Source organism: Rhinopithecus roxellana, chromosome 3 (genome assembly GCF_007565055.1).
Source record: "Rhinopithecus roxellana isolate Shanxi Qingling chromosome 3, ASM756505v1, whole genome shotgun sequence".
Classification (NCBI taxonomy): Eukaryota; Metazoa; Chordata; class Mammalia; order Primates; family Cercopithecidae; genus Rhinopithecus; species Rhinopithecus roxellana.
The window spans coordinates 31,462,695-31,478,719 of NC_044551.1; the positions used below are offsets into that span (position 1 = coordinate 31,462,695).

Genomic DNA, 16,025 nt, shown 5'->3' on the forward strand with positions numbered 1-16,025 from the left:
CATAGTACCCCAGATGATCTCTAAGGACTCTTCCTGCCCTGGCAGTTTGAGATCTTCTGCAGTGGAACCATGGATGGGAACCACAGCTGCCTTGGGGGAGATGGCAAGGGAAGGGGAACCCAAAACCCTAAAAGGAAAGCTCTAACCTTAGGGGATCCATGAGCACTCGCAAACTACAGGCACATATATATGTGTTTTGCCTTCTTCAGAAAACAGTGAGTTGTAGACAGCCTCAGATTCTCAAACTTCTGTTCTAAACTGGCAACATTTAAAGAGTCTATTTGGGAACTTTGGGGAACCCAGTACTCTCCTACTGTCTCGGTGAAAATGAGAGAGGATGCAGCCCTGTTTCCTAATGCCGATGTAACAAATTACCACCAACTTAACAGCAACACAAACGTATTATGGACACCAAAAGACATAAGTCTCTTAGTCACCTGATGAGAATCAATGTGTCGGCAAAGCTGGTTCTTTCTGGAGCACCAGGGAACAATTCGCATCTCACTGTTTCTTGCTTCTAGAGGCTGTTGGCTGTTGACCGCGTCACTTCCACCCCCGCTTCCATCCTCACATGACCTTCCCTGCTAACTCCGACCCACCTGCCTTCCACTTATGAGGACCCTTGTGATTACATTGGGTCCACCTGGAAAACCCAGGGTACTCTCCCTGTCTCGGGATTTTTAACTTAATCACATCTAAAAAATCTCTTTTATAATGTAAGGTAACAAATTTACAGGTTTCAGGGATCAAGACATGGGTGGGGAATGTGAATATTCAGCCTACCAGAAGCCTTTTGAATAGTCATATCCTTTAACCCAGCAATTCCACTTGCAGAGTTTATCCTACAGGCTCACCTATATAAAGAAGTAATGTCCACACAACAGAATTTATAATATTTAAACCTGGAAACAAGCTGTTCTACTGATAATCAGTAGAAACGTAACAAAATAAGCTAGGAATATTCATACATTAGCGTATTCCAAAAAGATGCAGTATTCTAAACATAAGTTTATTCATATGTATAATATGAAAAAGTTTCTAAGTCAGTTGCTAGGAGAAAAGCAACCTGAAATAAAAACTGTATAATGTGACTCTGTGTTGTGGTATGTATATGTAATTTCTGGATGAATACCACAGAATCTGTTAATAGTGGTGACTACCTCTTGTGTGTAGGATAGCCAGGGTACTTTTATCCTCCATTTTACACCCTTCTGAACTGCACTTTATGTATTTTTTTAACCAATTATAACATACAATTTTAAAATTTTATGATTTGGCTGGGTGCCGTGGCTCATGCCTGTAATCCCAGCACTTTGGGAGGCTGAGGTGGGCATATTACTTGAGGCCAGGAGTTTGAGACCAGCCTGGCCAACATGACAAAACACGTCTCTATGAAAAATGCAAAAATTATCCGGGCGTGGTGGCACGTGCCTATAAACCCAGCTCGTAGGGAGGTTGAAGCAGAAGAATCACTTGAACCTGGGAGGCAGAGGTTGCGGTGAGCCAAGATTGTGCCACTGAGCCACAGAGGGAAACTGTGTCTCAATAAATAAATAAATAAATAAATAAATAAATAAATAAATAAATAAATAAGTCTTGCTGAATTTCTTTTGGTCATTCTGAGAGCTGGAAATGTTCCATATCTTATATGAATGGTAGTTACAAGGGTATATGCATACATGAAAACCCACTATCTTCACACTTAACATTTGTGCACTATTCTCCGTGAAGTTCTGCCTTAATAAAAAATGTACATTCAAAAATATAGGATTTTTCCCCCCTTTGGCCAAAAGTCAAGGGTTATTGACCTGTATCCTTCTGAAATTCAGTGCAAAAGTGGTGTGTGCCTCTTTCTGGGCAAGTGTTGACCCCTTTTGTCGGATTCTTAAAGGAATTTGGAGCTCCTAAAAAATTAAAAATTACCAATGAAGGCCGTCCCTAAAATAAAGACCACTTACTCCTGGTTCTGTTGGGGTTTGACTGAAAGTCAGACTGCTCTGTCAGAACAGGATTGCCAGAAATGCAGGCCTTGAGATAGGTAGGCACCAACGTATTTAATGGGCTGGCTACAGAACAAACAGCTACATTTTTCTTTGGGGAGCAATATGCAGATAATTATCACCACTTAAGCTTAGTGCATCTGTTTAAAAAGGCGTGGCTTTTTATTGGCCCAGCGCCTTTGTGTGCTGCCAATCCCGAGGTGGGCGGCTGTGTCCACACCCTTGTGGGCGGAGCTCTTCCCAGCCCTGCAGGCCTTTGCGCATCAGGACATCTGGCCTCGCACTGGCTGGGCGGCGGTCCTTGGTAGTAGAGGGGCAGCTTAACCCTCTGCCTCACCTGACAAGCCTGAAGAAAGCTTAATCCATGCTCTGGATTCCTCTGGGGTCCCTTATCCAGGCCCGGCCCGCAAACCAGAATTTCCAGTGTGACTGTGTTGGCAGAGAGTTAATGAGCAACCGAGGAGGATGTGGCTGTCGCTGCTGTAGACTTGCCCAAGAGGGCAGGACAAAAGAACGCCAGGTCCTTAGTCTCTCTGCTTGGAACGAGGCAGGTGGGTAGGGCGCATCTCAGGAAGTGGAGGCAACATGAGATTGGAGGCCTCAAGGGAAGGGAATCCGGAAACTGACACCCTAACCCCATATATCGAGTTTATATGGACGGATACCAGCTCCTGTGCTACATAAATGTTTTACATAAAAGAATGGGCTCTGAAGCCAGGCTCAGCCAATTTGTAGCTGTGTGGTCCCTGGCAAATTGCATATCTTCTCTCTGTGTTAGGATCCTCCTCCATAATATTCATAACAGTAGTACTACCCCCCAATATTCAGTTTAACTTCTAAGCCGGCCCCTGCCTAGCCCTCTGATTCTTTTTAAAGATTGAAATATAATCCACTTACCATGAAACGTATCCTTTTAAAGTGTACAATTCAGTGGTTTTTGGTATCTTCACAAAGTTGTGCAACAATTTCCACTAATTCCAGAACATTTTTTATTTCATTTTATTTTGAGACAGAGTATCCCACTGTCACCCAGGCTGGAGTGCAGTGGTGTGATCTCAGCTCACTACCACCTCTGCCTCCCGGGTTCAAGCGATTCCCCTGCCTCAGCCTCCCAAGTAGCTGGGATTACAGGCACCCGCCACCATGCCTGGCTTATTTTTTGTGTTTTTAGTACAGACGGGGTTTCACTATGTTGGCCAGGCTGGTCTTGAACTTCTGACCTCGTGATCCACCCGCCTCGGCCTCCCAAAGTGCTGGGATTACAGGCTTGAGCCACCGCATCCAGCCCAGAAGAGTTTTATCATTCCAAAACCAAGGGTGCCCCCTAGCAGTCACTCTCCATTCTCCACTCCCCTCAGCCCTGGGGTCATTCATTTACTTTTTGCCTTTGTTGATTTTCCTTTTCTGGAGATTTCATAGAAATGAAATCATATATGTGACCTTCTGTGTCTGGTGTCTTCCACTTAGCATAGTGCTTTCAAGGCTCATACATGTTATCTCCCATGTGCGTCTCGGTACTTCATTGCTTTCCGTGGCTGCCATGGTATGGATATGCCACATTTTGTTTATTCCTTCATCGGTTAATAGATTTTTGGGATGTTCCCATTTTTTGGCTCTTATGAATAATGCTGCTATGAACCAACAATCAGGTACAAGTTTTTGTGTGGACATAGGTTTTCATTCGTTTAAGTGTATAGTCGGGTTGGATAATTTTATCTTATACTATTCTCCCCTTCTGCATCATAAGGACCTTCTTTCTGTCCCTCAAGCAAACCAAGCTTACTCCCACCTCAAGGCCTTTGGCCTAGCTGTCCCTTCTGTCTGGAAGGCTATTCCCCCAGATTGCTGCATACAGTTCACTCCTTATCAGTCAGATCTCAGTTTAAATATCGGGGCCTCAGTGAGTCCTTCCCAGACCATTTTATTCATTCTCTGACCCTTACCCTATTTTATTTTCTCTATATACATTATTACACTCTGATATGTTTTTTTATTTCTTTACTTGTGTCATATCTACCGCTTCTATTAATAGAACTGAGCTCCACCACAGCAGGTATCTTGTCTATTATGGCATTAGCTATACCTGGCTGCTAGAACAGCGCATGGCATGTAGTAAGCATGTATTAAACATTAGCTGTTATTCATACCTCACAGGACACTTAGAAAGTAGGTACCATTATTATGCACGTGTTACAAATGAAGAAACTGAGACTCAAAGGAATTAAGTGACTTGGCCAAAATTATGCAAGTGGGAAGTGTCACAGCCTGGGTTTGGTGCCAGGACTGTCTGGCTCAAAAGCTGGTACTCCTTGTACGATGCTGTACTGCTTATTTCAGCTCTTTCTTCCAGACCGATCTAGCCTCACAAATTGTCAATTCCAACAAGGATTCCTCTGGGCTTAGGAGACAGGGAGAAGAAACAGAAATGTGGATACTGTCTGATCTGGTAGCACCAAGAGGCCTGGCCCTGGAGCTGGTGGGGGAGGGAGGATAGGAGCTCTCACCTCCTGAGAGCTTTGACTGGAAAACAGGCCTCCCCAGAGCTGCAAGCCAAGGCCTGGTCTCCCTCCAGCAAGGCCCTGTGAGCCCCGGCAGGCAGCAGGTGCTCTCAAACAGCAGGCCTCCGGTACCATGTATATTCAGGTGGACTTCCTTTTATGCAAAACTCCAACAGGCATACTGCTAACTAACTTCATGCATGGTGCTGTTCTAAATACTTTTCGTGTATTAACTCACTGGTTCCCCAAATTAGCATCATGAGGTATGTATCATATTACCTCATGTAACTGATGAGGAGACTGAGGCCCAGGATGGTTAAGCAAACTGCTCAAGGTCACAAGGCTAAAGAATGGTGGAGGCAAGATATGAACTCAGGTTATCTGACTTGAGGTTCCTTCTTTTACTTGCCACTCTACCCTGCATCTCGGCAATGGATTTGAGAATAAGTCTTCATTTACAAAAGTATTTACCACTGGATGGCTATGTGACCTAAGCTCTAAACCCAAAGCTTTCTGGCCCTTAATTGCCTTATGTGCATAAATGGACAAGAATCAGCTTCTCTTCCATGTGTGTTCTTTAGAAAAAGATGCTAATATGTATTATGGCAGGGGGCAGGGTTAAGCTAAATTAGGTGGAACTCTTTGCAGCAGGATTTATCAGTGCCTTTAATATGCTAATGTACAATGGGCCTCTTCAAGAGAAGGGTTGAGGACATAGCCTTTCTCAAACTTTATTGAACACAGAACAATGTGGAATAGTATTCCATGGAACATAGATTGGTAAACAGTCATTTTAAAAGCTTATTTGGGCTAGGCACAGTGGTTAATGCCTGTAATCTCAGCACTTTGGGAGGCTGAGACAGGAAGATCACTTGTGCCCGGGAGTTCAACACTAGCCTGGGCAACATAGCAAGACCCTGTCTCTTCAAAAAATTAATTTAAAAAAAAAATTAGCCAGGTGTAGGGGCACTCGCCTATAGTCCCAGCTACTTGGGAGGCTGAGGCAGAAGGATCACTTGAACCCAGGAGTTAGAGGCTGTAGTGAGCTATGACTGCCCCACTGTACTCCAGCCTGGGCAATATAGCAAGACCCAGCCTAAATATTAAAATAAAAATAGCTTGTTTGCAGGAAAAAAGTCATTTTTCCTGAGATCAGACAGAATTCTCTTTCTTTGGCCTATTTTCACCTGCTAGGAAAAGACGAACTTATAAACAGTCATCCACTCCTTCAAGTCTGCAGGGGACTTTTGGTTAGCATGGAGATAAGGAAAGGGAACTCATTTGCTGAGCACCTACTATATACCAGCTCTGTGAGTATGGCTTAGATTGTTTTTCATGATTCTCAAAACAGCCCTTTGAAGCAGGCTTTATTTGAAGAAGGTGGGATAATGTTGCAGCTGAAAATGTAGGCTTTGGAGTCTGATAAACATGAGTTTGAATCTTAGCTATGTTACTTGATAGCTATAGCTGTGTGAACCTGGGCAAGCCGCTTAACTGTTGTACGCTTCAGTTTTCTCCTTGGCAAAGTGGATAATACAATGTCTACCTAATTTGGTTATCATGAAGCTTTGCAGATATAATGCACGAGAGGCACTTACTTAGCATCTGCACATAGTAAGTATACAGTAAGAAGTCACTTCATTATTAGCATTATCCTCATCATTATTCGTGTTTTACAGATCATACAGCAGAGACCCAGAAAGGGTAAGTAACTTGCCTAACGCCACACAGCTATTGTGTGTGGCTGAACTGAGATCCATACAGAACCCCAAACCTGCTCTTTCTCTCCAGGATCCCTAAAGGAGGCTAAGCCCATTTTATTTGAACTTGCAAATAAAACCTCTCTTCCTCTCCACACTTCACATCACATGCCACTCGGGAATGACTGGGAATTTCCCCTTAGAACGCAGACCCTACCACCCATGCATAAGCGTTCAGACCCACTTGGTAACAGCATGCCCATGACCCAAGGCCCTGACAAATAGGCCTGGAGAGCTGAGAAGGTCCTGAGCCTATGAGCATCCCTTTATGAGCCCCTCTATACAGGGAGCATCCATGGCCAGTGCTCATGTTGTATGTAGAGGAAGCCACATGGCCCCGGCTGTCAACCTGGGATCTTCCAAGTCCTAGCGTACGTGGGGGATGCCTCCGTGGCTGTCACAGGGAAGGGGCAGCAGGGAGACAACATGGAGCCTGGGGGGGGCAAGGTTCTAGGTTCTGGGCCAGAGTCAATGAAAGCAGTTGCTCTTGAAAGAAGTTTGTATGTTGTCCTTCCATGTAACTTTCTATTTGAAAAAGAGGCTTGCTGTCTACCCCCATACCACCACCACCAAAAAAAAAAAAAAAAAAAAGTTTTAAACACCACTGATCTAGTTCTTCACTTCCACTGTGTGTATTGGGAAGACAGGCCCAGGTGGGAAGGAACTGCTACAGGTCCCAGTGTGTTAGTGACAGAATAGAGAGTGGACCTGACATCTCCTGTCTCTTTTTATACCAGCCTGCCAAACAGCAGAGTCGGAGATGGTTGTTTTTGTTTTGTTACGGTTTGTTTGTTTGTTTGTTTGTTTGTTTGTTTGTTTTTGAGACGGAGTCTCGCTCTGTCACCCAGTCTGGAGTACAGTGGCGCGATCTCCACTCACTGCAAGCTCTGCCTCCCAGGTTCATGCCATTCTCCTGCCTCAGCCTCCCAAGTAGCTGGGACGACAGGTGCCTGCCCCCAGGCCCAGCTAATCTTTTCTATTTTTAGTAGAGACGGAGTTTCACCATGTTAGCCAGGATGGTCTTGATCTCCTGACCTCGTGATCCGCCCGCCTCGGCCTCACAAAGTGCTGGGATTATAGGCGTGAGCTGCCGCGCCCGGCCGATTTGTTTGTTTGTTTGTTTGTTTGTTTTTAACTGAAAGGGAAAACAGAACCTAAGTTTGTTGTTCATGTTCAAGTTGACTTTAGAATCAGTCTTCCCTCTGGCCACACTCAAAGCTCACTGTGTTCCAACCCTCCCTGTTCCCGTATACCAAATGCTGTGAGTCCACACAGGCCCAGGGGATGAGGGTAACTACAGTCCTCCTCAATCCTCCACCAGGTTTCTGCCCTCACTGTTGCCAGGGGGAAGCAAACGGTAGGGAACAAGGAAGACAGAGTGGCAGGTGCTTTGAGAACCTGCTTGAATCCCAGCTTAACTACTTTTTCTCCACGGGAACTTGAGCAAGTCACTTCACCTCACAAAGTCTCACTGTATCAGCTGTAAACTTTGGGTAACTTTACGAAGTTCCCATGAAGGTATCCTAACATGGGGTTGCTGTAAGGCTCAGAGGCAATACACATAAAGAACCTGCAACATGGAAGTTGGGCAACAAGTAATAGTTCATATCAATATTACTGTTTTAACTATAGCTGGTTTTTGACAAGATCTGAAGTTCTTATACGTACTTTAAGTGCATTAGGCTCTCTGCATACCCACATCAAGGCCAAGCAATGCTGCACTTCCACATACATGCATTGGCCTGAGTCCTGCCCTCTGCAGTACTTTGACAGTCTTCCACCTGTAGGCAGATGTTCTGATGGGAGAATTCCACAGATGCCGTTGGATCAGCCTGAGAAGAAACTGGCTCTAGAATTAGTCTGCTGGGTTTCATTATGGCTCCACTATTTAATAGAAGACAAGTTTCTCAACCTCCCTGAGCCTCAGTTTTCTCATCTGTAAAATGGGAATAATAGCAGTCCCTAATTCCCAGGCTTGTTTTGAGGATTAAATGGGATAATACCCGTGAAAACCTCAGTGCCTTGACTCATCTTTAAAAAGTAGCTAAAAACTATTAACTCATGACTTGTCCTAAAGTCTGTCCTTTCTTAGAAAGAAAGAAAGCAAAGAAACAGGCCAAGTGCAGTGGCTCACGCCTGTAATCCTAGCACTTTGGGAGGCCAAGGCAGGTGGATCACTTGAGGTCAGGAATTTGAGACCAGCCTGGCCAACATGGTGTAACCCTGTCTCTACTAAAAGTAGAAAAATTAGCAGGGCATGGTGGCACATGCCTGTAATCCCAGCTACTCTGGAGGCAGAGGTGAGAGAATTGCTGGAGCATGGGGATTGGAGGTTACAGTGAGCTGAGATCATGCCACTGCACTCCAGCCTGGGTGATAGAGTGAGACCCTGTCTCAGAGAGAGAGAGAGAGAGAGAGAGAGAGAGAGAGAGAGAAGGAAGGAAGGAAGGAAGGAAGGAAGGAAGGAAGGAAGGAAGGAAGGAAGGAAGGAAGGAAGGAAGGAAGGAGCAAAGAGAGAGATAAAAGTGCTGGGTTTGGATTCCAGTGACTTTGAGTCGAGTACTGATTCTGCCACAAAGTAGCTGAGTGACGTTGGACATGACCTTCCCCCTTTCTGTATCTCAGTTTCCCCACAATTTCAAACCAGCAGGTTTGGGTTAGGTGAGCTACTTCAACTCTGACTCTGGAGAAGGGCTGATGAGAAGGTTATATAGCTGCCCGCTGTTGAGTCTGGATGGCCCTGGTCTTCCCATACAGAGGAGGATCAGGAAGGGGACTAATCCTCAAACCAGTGGCCTCGTCAAACCAGTGCCTTAGTTAAGGGAACTGCTGTGGGAATGCACATTCCCAGCTTGAAATTCTCTGTCACTGTGTGTGACCTTATGAAAGTCACTTCACCTCTCTGAGCCTCAGTTCCTTCGTCTGTAAGATGGGATTTAAAGTGGTGCCAGAGTAAAGAATTGTAAGAGCACATGAGGTAATGTCTGCTAAGTGCTTAGCACACAGAACTCAGTAGAATGTTGTGTTAGTAATCATTATTGATGCCAGTGGACCCCATCGTTGGGCATGGTGCTCTTCTTAGAAGCAGAGCAAGTACATGTGTCCATTCCAAGCCTTATTTCTGATGTCAGCAAAGCTGTTTATGAGGACAGCAGCCATCCCAGGGACACACCTGAAAAGGGGTGGGCCAGCCTCTACATGCTGACCATCCAGATTCCATGACTCCCCATCAGCCTGAAGGAGATGATAACCATCTGTCTTTCCCCACCCTGCCCAGAAGACCTGCTCGGCAGGGCTGGGAAGGACTTCAGACTATATCTTGCACAGTCCTCTTACCCAGGTAGGATGTAAGGAGAAGAGGTGGCCTATCCAGGTCTCACTAGACCTAGGACTGCACGGCAGTATGTGTAGTATTGAAAGGAGTATTTGGGTTTGATGCTTAGTTTCTCAACTTGCAGGCTGAGAGTCCTCACAGGACTTCAGTTTCCTCATCTGGACAAAAGGCTTAATAACAGAGTCTCTTACCAGGGTTGCTGCAAAGATTAAATGAAGGTTAAACATAATGTGGGCCACAGACGTAATGTCTGTCCTCTCTATTCCTGCTGTAGTGCCCTTTGACTGTAGCACACTAGAAAGACGCAACACACTGATTTTTGGATTTTCTTTCCGTGTGAAGCTGTATGGAGACGCAGACTTGGTCTGGGGTGCTATTGTGCTGAACTCCTATAACCTCGATAGGGAAGGTACCAGGTTCACGAGGCTGAAGAAGAGACCCAGAGCCAGCAAATGAGAGTTGGGGTTTGATTGGCGGCTTACATACGGGGAAGCAAGTCCAGTGGTGGCGAGCTGGACAGGAAAACCCGCCCACTGACGACAGGCTAGGACGGATAAGGACACAATATCATCCTTACCTACAGAAAAGGTCCACTGGTGACAGGCTGGACACGATATGCTCCTTACCTATAGTCCAGTCCAGCCGCAGTGGGCTGGACAAGATAACCCAGGGGTGAAGGGCTGGCAGGAAAACCACAACCACTTGCAAACCGCATGCAGTTTATATTCCATCTTCACTTAACACCCTCCCCTTAATGACCTCCACCTGGCAACCTTCATCCACCTCAAAAGTCAGGGCTTCAATCTTCTGTACAGCCCATATTCCATGGGACAGATCGGGGGCTCAGATGTTCCTCACAGACAAGGAACAAGTCTCCAGGTTGGCCACTCCCGGATTCCAGAGCTTGGAACACACATTCAGGTGTGTCTGTCATACAAGGTCATTGTAAGCATATGCTTAAGTTATTGCTACCAGGTGCATTTACCCTACAGGTGCCAGTCTGAAAAACTGATTGGGGCCCTGACTGCCTCTCTGTTGCTCTGTGACCCTCCGCTGGTCACTTTCCCTCTCTGGCACTCAGTTTCTTCTTCTTTTTTTTTTTTTTTTTTTGAGACAGAGTCTTGCACTCTTACCTGGGCTGGGGTGCAAAGGTGCGATCTTGGCTCTCTGTAACCTCCGCTTCCCGAGTTTATGCGATTCTCTTGCCTCAGCCTCCCAAGTAACTGGGATTACAGGCACACACCACCACACCTGGCTAATTTTTTGTATTTTCAGTAGAGACAGGGTTTCACTATGTTGGCCAGACTGGTCTCGAACTCCTGACCTCGTGATCTGCCCACCTCAGCCTCCCAAAGTGTCGGAATTAAAGGCATGAGCCAATACGTCTGTCCAGTTTCTTCTATTAACAGCACTGCCCAATAGAAACTTAACATGAGCCACATGTGTAATTTTAAATAGTTTAGTAGCCACTTTATAAAGAGTGAAAAGAATAGGAAAAATAATTTAATAATGTTTTTACTTAGCCCAATAATCCAAAATATTATCATTTCAACATGTAATCAATATTTAAAAATCATTAATGAGATTTTCCTTTTTTCTTCTTACTAAGTTTTTGAAATCTGAGTGGTTCTCAATCCAGCGTGATTTTGGCAATTGTCTAGGGGTGTTTGGGGCTGTCAAAACTGGGGTGGGCGTCGGGGTGCAGGGGTGTATGCATTGCTGGCATCTGGAGGGTAAAGGCCAGGGGTGCTGCTAAACATTCTACGAGCACAGGACAGCCCCCGCCACAAAGAACAATCTGGTCCAAAATGCTAAGCGAGCCTGTTTTCTACTTACAGCACATCACGATTCAGATTAGTGGCTAACCGAGTTCTCAAAAGCCACATGCAGCTGGTAGCTACCACATTGGACGGCACAGCTCTATAACCTAAAATGTCTGGACATGTACTTGGAAAAGCAAGTTTTTAAAAACTTCGGTTTTGGTGAATTTGTTTTCCTACTCATACCGCAATAACTGACCAAAAGAGCTGTGGCTGGGTCACCAGTCGCTGGCTGGCTAAGGGCAGAACCCATCTGTCCCTAGCTGGTTAGACCCTTCTTAAGCCACTCGCCCTCCCCAGCGAGACTGAGCCTGGAACAGACAGTGAACCCTGTTGTTCTTTTCTGGGGAGACAATGCTGCAGGCCCTGCTACCTGCCTGACAGGGCCATTGTGGCTCGAGGAGAAAAGGGCTTTGTCAGGACAGCAGCCGAGGAGCCTGCAATTCAATGGGGCCCTTTATGTCTGTATTGGCAAGATGCTCTGATGCCAGCCCTGTTGAGGCCCAGCCCCCTTCTAGAACAGATGGGGAGCCTGAGGCCCAGTGAGGGTGTGGAAGTCCCTGCAGTGGATCCTAGCCTCCTTCACCTCGTGCCACCGCCCTGAAACATGAGATTCCCCGGACTCTGAAAAGGCCCGTCTCGAAACACAGGATAAGCTCAATATTGCGCTTAACCCCTGACGAGGAGGCCCCTGCCCTGACCCTAAAATTTAGAGGTTCCACAAATCACAAACACACACAAAAATAAATGTATTAAAGAACATATATGTGCGTCTGTCTTTCAGGATCTAGGCTCAGTTCTGGCAACTACAATCCGAAACATCCTCTCTTGTGATTTAAAAAGTCAGGCCACCAAGAGACGCCACTATGTAAAGTGTTCTCAACATACACACATGTACGCGCACACACGCACAATATAACTAAGCGAGGTGATCAATGTATTAATTAGCTTAATTGCCATATCATTTCATGACATACACCTATATCAAATCATTACATTGTACACCTTAAATACATATATTTTTCATTTGTCAGTCATACTTCAATAAAGCAAGGAAGAAAAAAGATAGGATAGGACCAGAGGGAAATACTCCACATGTCTCACCTTATGTCCTTGGAACAAAAGCAATCAAGTGTGAATGCAGTGAGGGTTTGAGGGCTGTACCACGCCGGGTTCAGTGCTGACTGTTGTATAGCACAAGGAGGAGCTGAACAGCAGAAATGCTTTGGGAAGAGAAAGAGAAGTTGAATTCTATTGTCACATTCTCCCTTGCAGGTAGCATGGATGCATATATTTTTTCATCATGAAGTATCACTTCTGAATAGGGCCAATCATCCAGTGTCTTGCTGCTCTGTGTTCAAATTCATACAGTCTTGGACGTGTTCACCTCTACTTGAACGGTGGTACCACACACCTCCAAAGTTACAGGCGGGCCTGGGCGCACTCACCTGCAGACTTAGATATATTCGTTGGCAATGGCTATGACTTCTGTCAACTAAAGAAAAGAAAATCAAGCTTTTAAGGAATTAAATTTTAAGTTAGTTTTATTCAGAAGTCTTACTGAGGGCCTGTAATCCCAGCACTTTGGGAGGCCGAGGTGGGTGGATCATCTGAGGTCAGGAGTTCAAGATCAGCCTCGCTAACATGGTGAAACCCTGTCTCTACTAAACATACAAAAATTAGCTTGGTGTGATGGTGGGTGCCTGTCATCCCAGGTACTCCGGAAGCTGAGGTGGGAGAATCTCTTGAACATGGGAGGCGGATGATGCAGTGAGCGGAGATCAAGCCACTGCACGCCAGCCAGGGCGACACAGCGAGACTCTGTCTCAAAAAAAAAAAAAAAAATAAGTCTTACTGAGGACTAGAGACTGAAGACAAAAGTCTGGGAGGAGTCTTTCAGAGAGGTCTTGCCCCACAGTTCTGAAACAGTGTTTTAGCTCATGGCTGATATACAGGTAGTGGAAGTGCAGTGTGTGCTCAAACATTACATCAAAGTTGCTCAGAAGTTACAGTAAAGCCGAATCACATGAAAGTCTGGGTGCAAGAGTATATCTGGTTATAGATGACAGAGGCATAGTCACTAACCTTGTCAAACATTATCCTATGTGTAGGAATAGGCAAGGTCTAGGGTCATTTATCTTTGAAGAAATACAGTGTCTCAGGCAAGAGATGTGGGGGCCTTGTGCTCTATCCCGTTTTGTTTTCAAAGCATTTTTCCAGAGAGGTGCACATCGTTACAGAATCAAGGCCTTGTGAAATTATGTGGCAAGTAAAATGAGCAAACGTGGCCTGTTACATTGGCTGTGTCTCACATTTCCCTTTCTCTTTTAACCTCTCCTCTCCCCAACCCTATCCCAACCCCTTGGAGAAGGGGCTGTTGCATTTGACAAAGAAATTGATCCTTATGCAGAGTAAGCAACTTGTTTAAAGTCATGCAACAAGTTAGGGGAAGCCCCATGCTGGAAGAACCCATCCTTGGAGGCCCAGCTAGAAGTCCGCAAGTAGACAGTGGAGGGTAGTAGCTAGGAGGACAGGGTTGGGGGTCAGAGCAGCTCTGTTTATACCTGGCACCCTCATTCACTAACTGTGCAACCTTGGGAGCAAGTGTCTTGGAATATTTAAAGTATAGTATTTTCTATTCCTGTTCAAGATGTTAACATTAAGGGAAGTGGTGACAAGTATATGCAAACTCTCTATACTATTTTCGTAACTCTTCTATAAGTCTAAAATTACCTCATGATAAAATGTTTAAAAATAACAGTTTCCTGTAGTCCCAGCTACTCGGGAGGCTGAGGCAGGAGAATGGCGTAAACCCGGGAGGCGGAGCTTGCAGTGAGCTGAGATCCAGCCGCTGCACTCCAGCCTGGGCAACAGAGCAAGACTCCGTCTCAAAAAAAAAAAAAAGATAATAATAGTTTCCTCTCATCTGTAGCATGGAAAGAGTAAGGATATCTGTCTCCTAGGAGGCTTCGATGAGACAGTGCCTGGAAAGGGGTTAGCACAGTGTCTGGCCCATGCTGACGACTCTATACATGACAGTTCTTAAAAGCTGCCTCCTCCAGGAAGCCGGTGACCACCACTGACAGAACCAATCACTGCTTTCTTAGTAGCCCCACACCCTCACTGCCCAGGAGCAGTTTCTTTCAGTGTAAAATGCCAGGCAGCTTAAGTGGCCACTGACAGCATGAGTTTGATCCTGGCTTTTCCACTTCCTAGCTGAGATCCCCGGCAAGTTACCTGAGCACTTTGTGCCTCAGTTTCCTTTTGGTAAATAATAAAAGTCTGTACATTATAAGGCAGTCATGAAGATTAAATGAACTGGAATTTTTCAGCACTTAGAATTCTGGCCTATAGCAAACTCTACATAAGTGTTTTTATGGTCCAGGTCAGTGTTTTTCTAACTTGCTTTTTACTCTTACCCATAGTAACAAATACGCTTTCCATCACAATGTGTGTATGTGTGTGTATGTAAATAATTTTAAAGTGGTAATTTCAAAACCATTGGTCTCTAAGAGATGATCACACTTTGTTTCCCCCATTAAAACATAAGGTACTTGGGGGACAGGGAATAGTCTGACTCATTTTGGTCTCCAATCACTTCATTTCCTTCTTTCATTTAATTTACCAAGCTCCTATTATCTATTCATTAGACATAAATATATATTAGGCATTTATTAGGCACTCACTATGTACCTGTTACCTACCAGCACAGATCAGACCTAGGTTGAATCAATGAATGGGTAAGGCAAGGAAAGGAGGTCGAGGGCAGAAGGAAGGGAGGAATGGTAGGAGGCTGGAATGGGAGGAAGGGAGGAAAGGTGGAGGGGAGGAGGGAGGGGGGAGGGTGGGAGGGCCAGAAGGAAGGAAAAGAAGGAACCCAGGTTCCCAATTGGCAGCAGTACCCACTTCCAACCCCTACGTTGCCACTTCCACCTCGGCAGGAAAGTTGCCCCTTCTCCAGCCATCCAGGGCCCCTGTACTCTTTCACTGGGGATGGAGCTGGGCACCGGTTCAGGCATCGGAGGGGTGGTGCAGGGAACCCGCCCCTTCACCTCTTGCCCCTGGCACGGGGCGGTGACTCCAGAGCTGGGAGCCTGGCAGCGTCCTCACCCCGGGAAGGCAGGCGCCCCCCTGCGGGCGGCCCGAGCCCTGGTCCCCCTTCCCCCGGGAGTTGCTCAAGACCCCGGGTGACTCCTCCCCGGGGACCCTCCCCTTCTGGGAGGCGTCACTCTCCTCACCCCTGGGTCCGGACCCCCGGCGGCTTCTCGCGCGCGACCCAAGCGGGAGACAAGTCGCGGCCACCTGCTCCGGAGCTGGGGAGCCCGGGCGCCGGGCGCCGTCCGCCCGCGCGTCGGTTCATGTGCCCTGGGCCCCATGGAGCTGCGGGTCAGCAACGCCAGCTGCGAGAACGGTGCGTACGGCGGGGCTGGGGACCAGGCAGGCTCCGCGCTTCGCGCCCTCCCCTCGTTGCCACCCCTCTCCCTCGCATCCTCTCCTCCCAAGGGGGCCAAAGCTGGGGAGGGGGAGGGCCAGCACAAGGTGGCTCCCACCCAGCTTTGAAGATCAGGGTTCTGGCTGAGACTTCACTTTCATCTTCGCAGCTGGGGTGGCTG

The 16,025-nt window shown here is 46.5% G+C and overlaps 1 protein-coding gene across 1 annotated transcript in view; it reads left to right on the forward strand.

The window, feature by feature from the left end:
* Window positions 1–2,364: 2,364 nt before the first annotated feature.
* The window catches only part of NIPAL4 (NIPA like domain containing 4), a 28,392-nt gene continuing 14,731 nt past the window's right edge, over window positions 2,365–16,025 (forward strand). Inside the window, 5 exon segments of the mRNA XM_010363422.2 lie at window positions 2,365–2,551; window positions 9,867–9,955; window positions 15,497–15,664; window positions 15,666–15,734; window positions 15,736–15,823. Coding sequence (XP_010361724.2) covers window positions 2,365–2,551; window positions 9,867–9,955; window positions 15,497–15,664; window positions 15,666–15,734; window positions 15,736–15,823 — 601 coding nt within the window.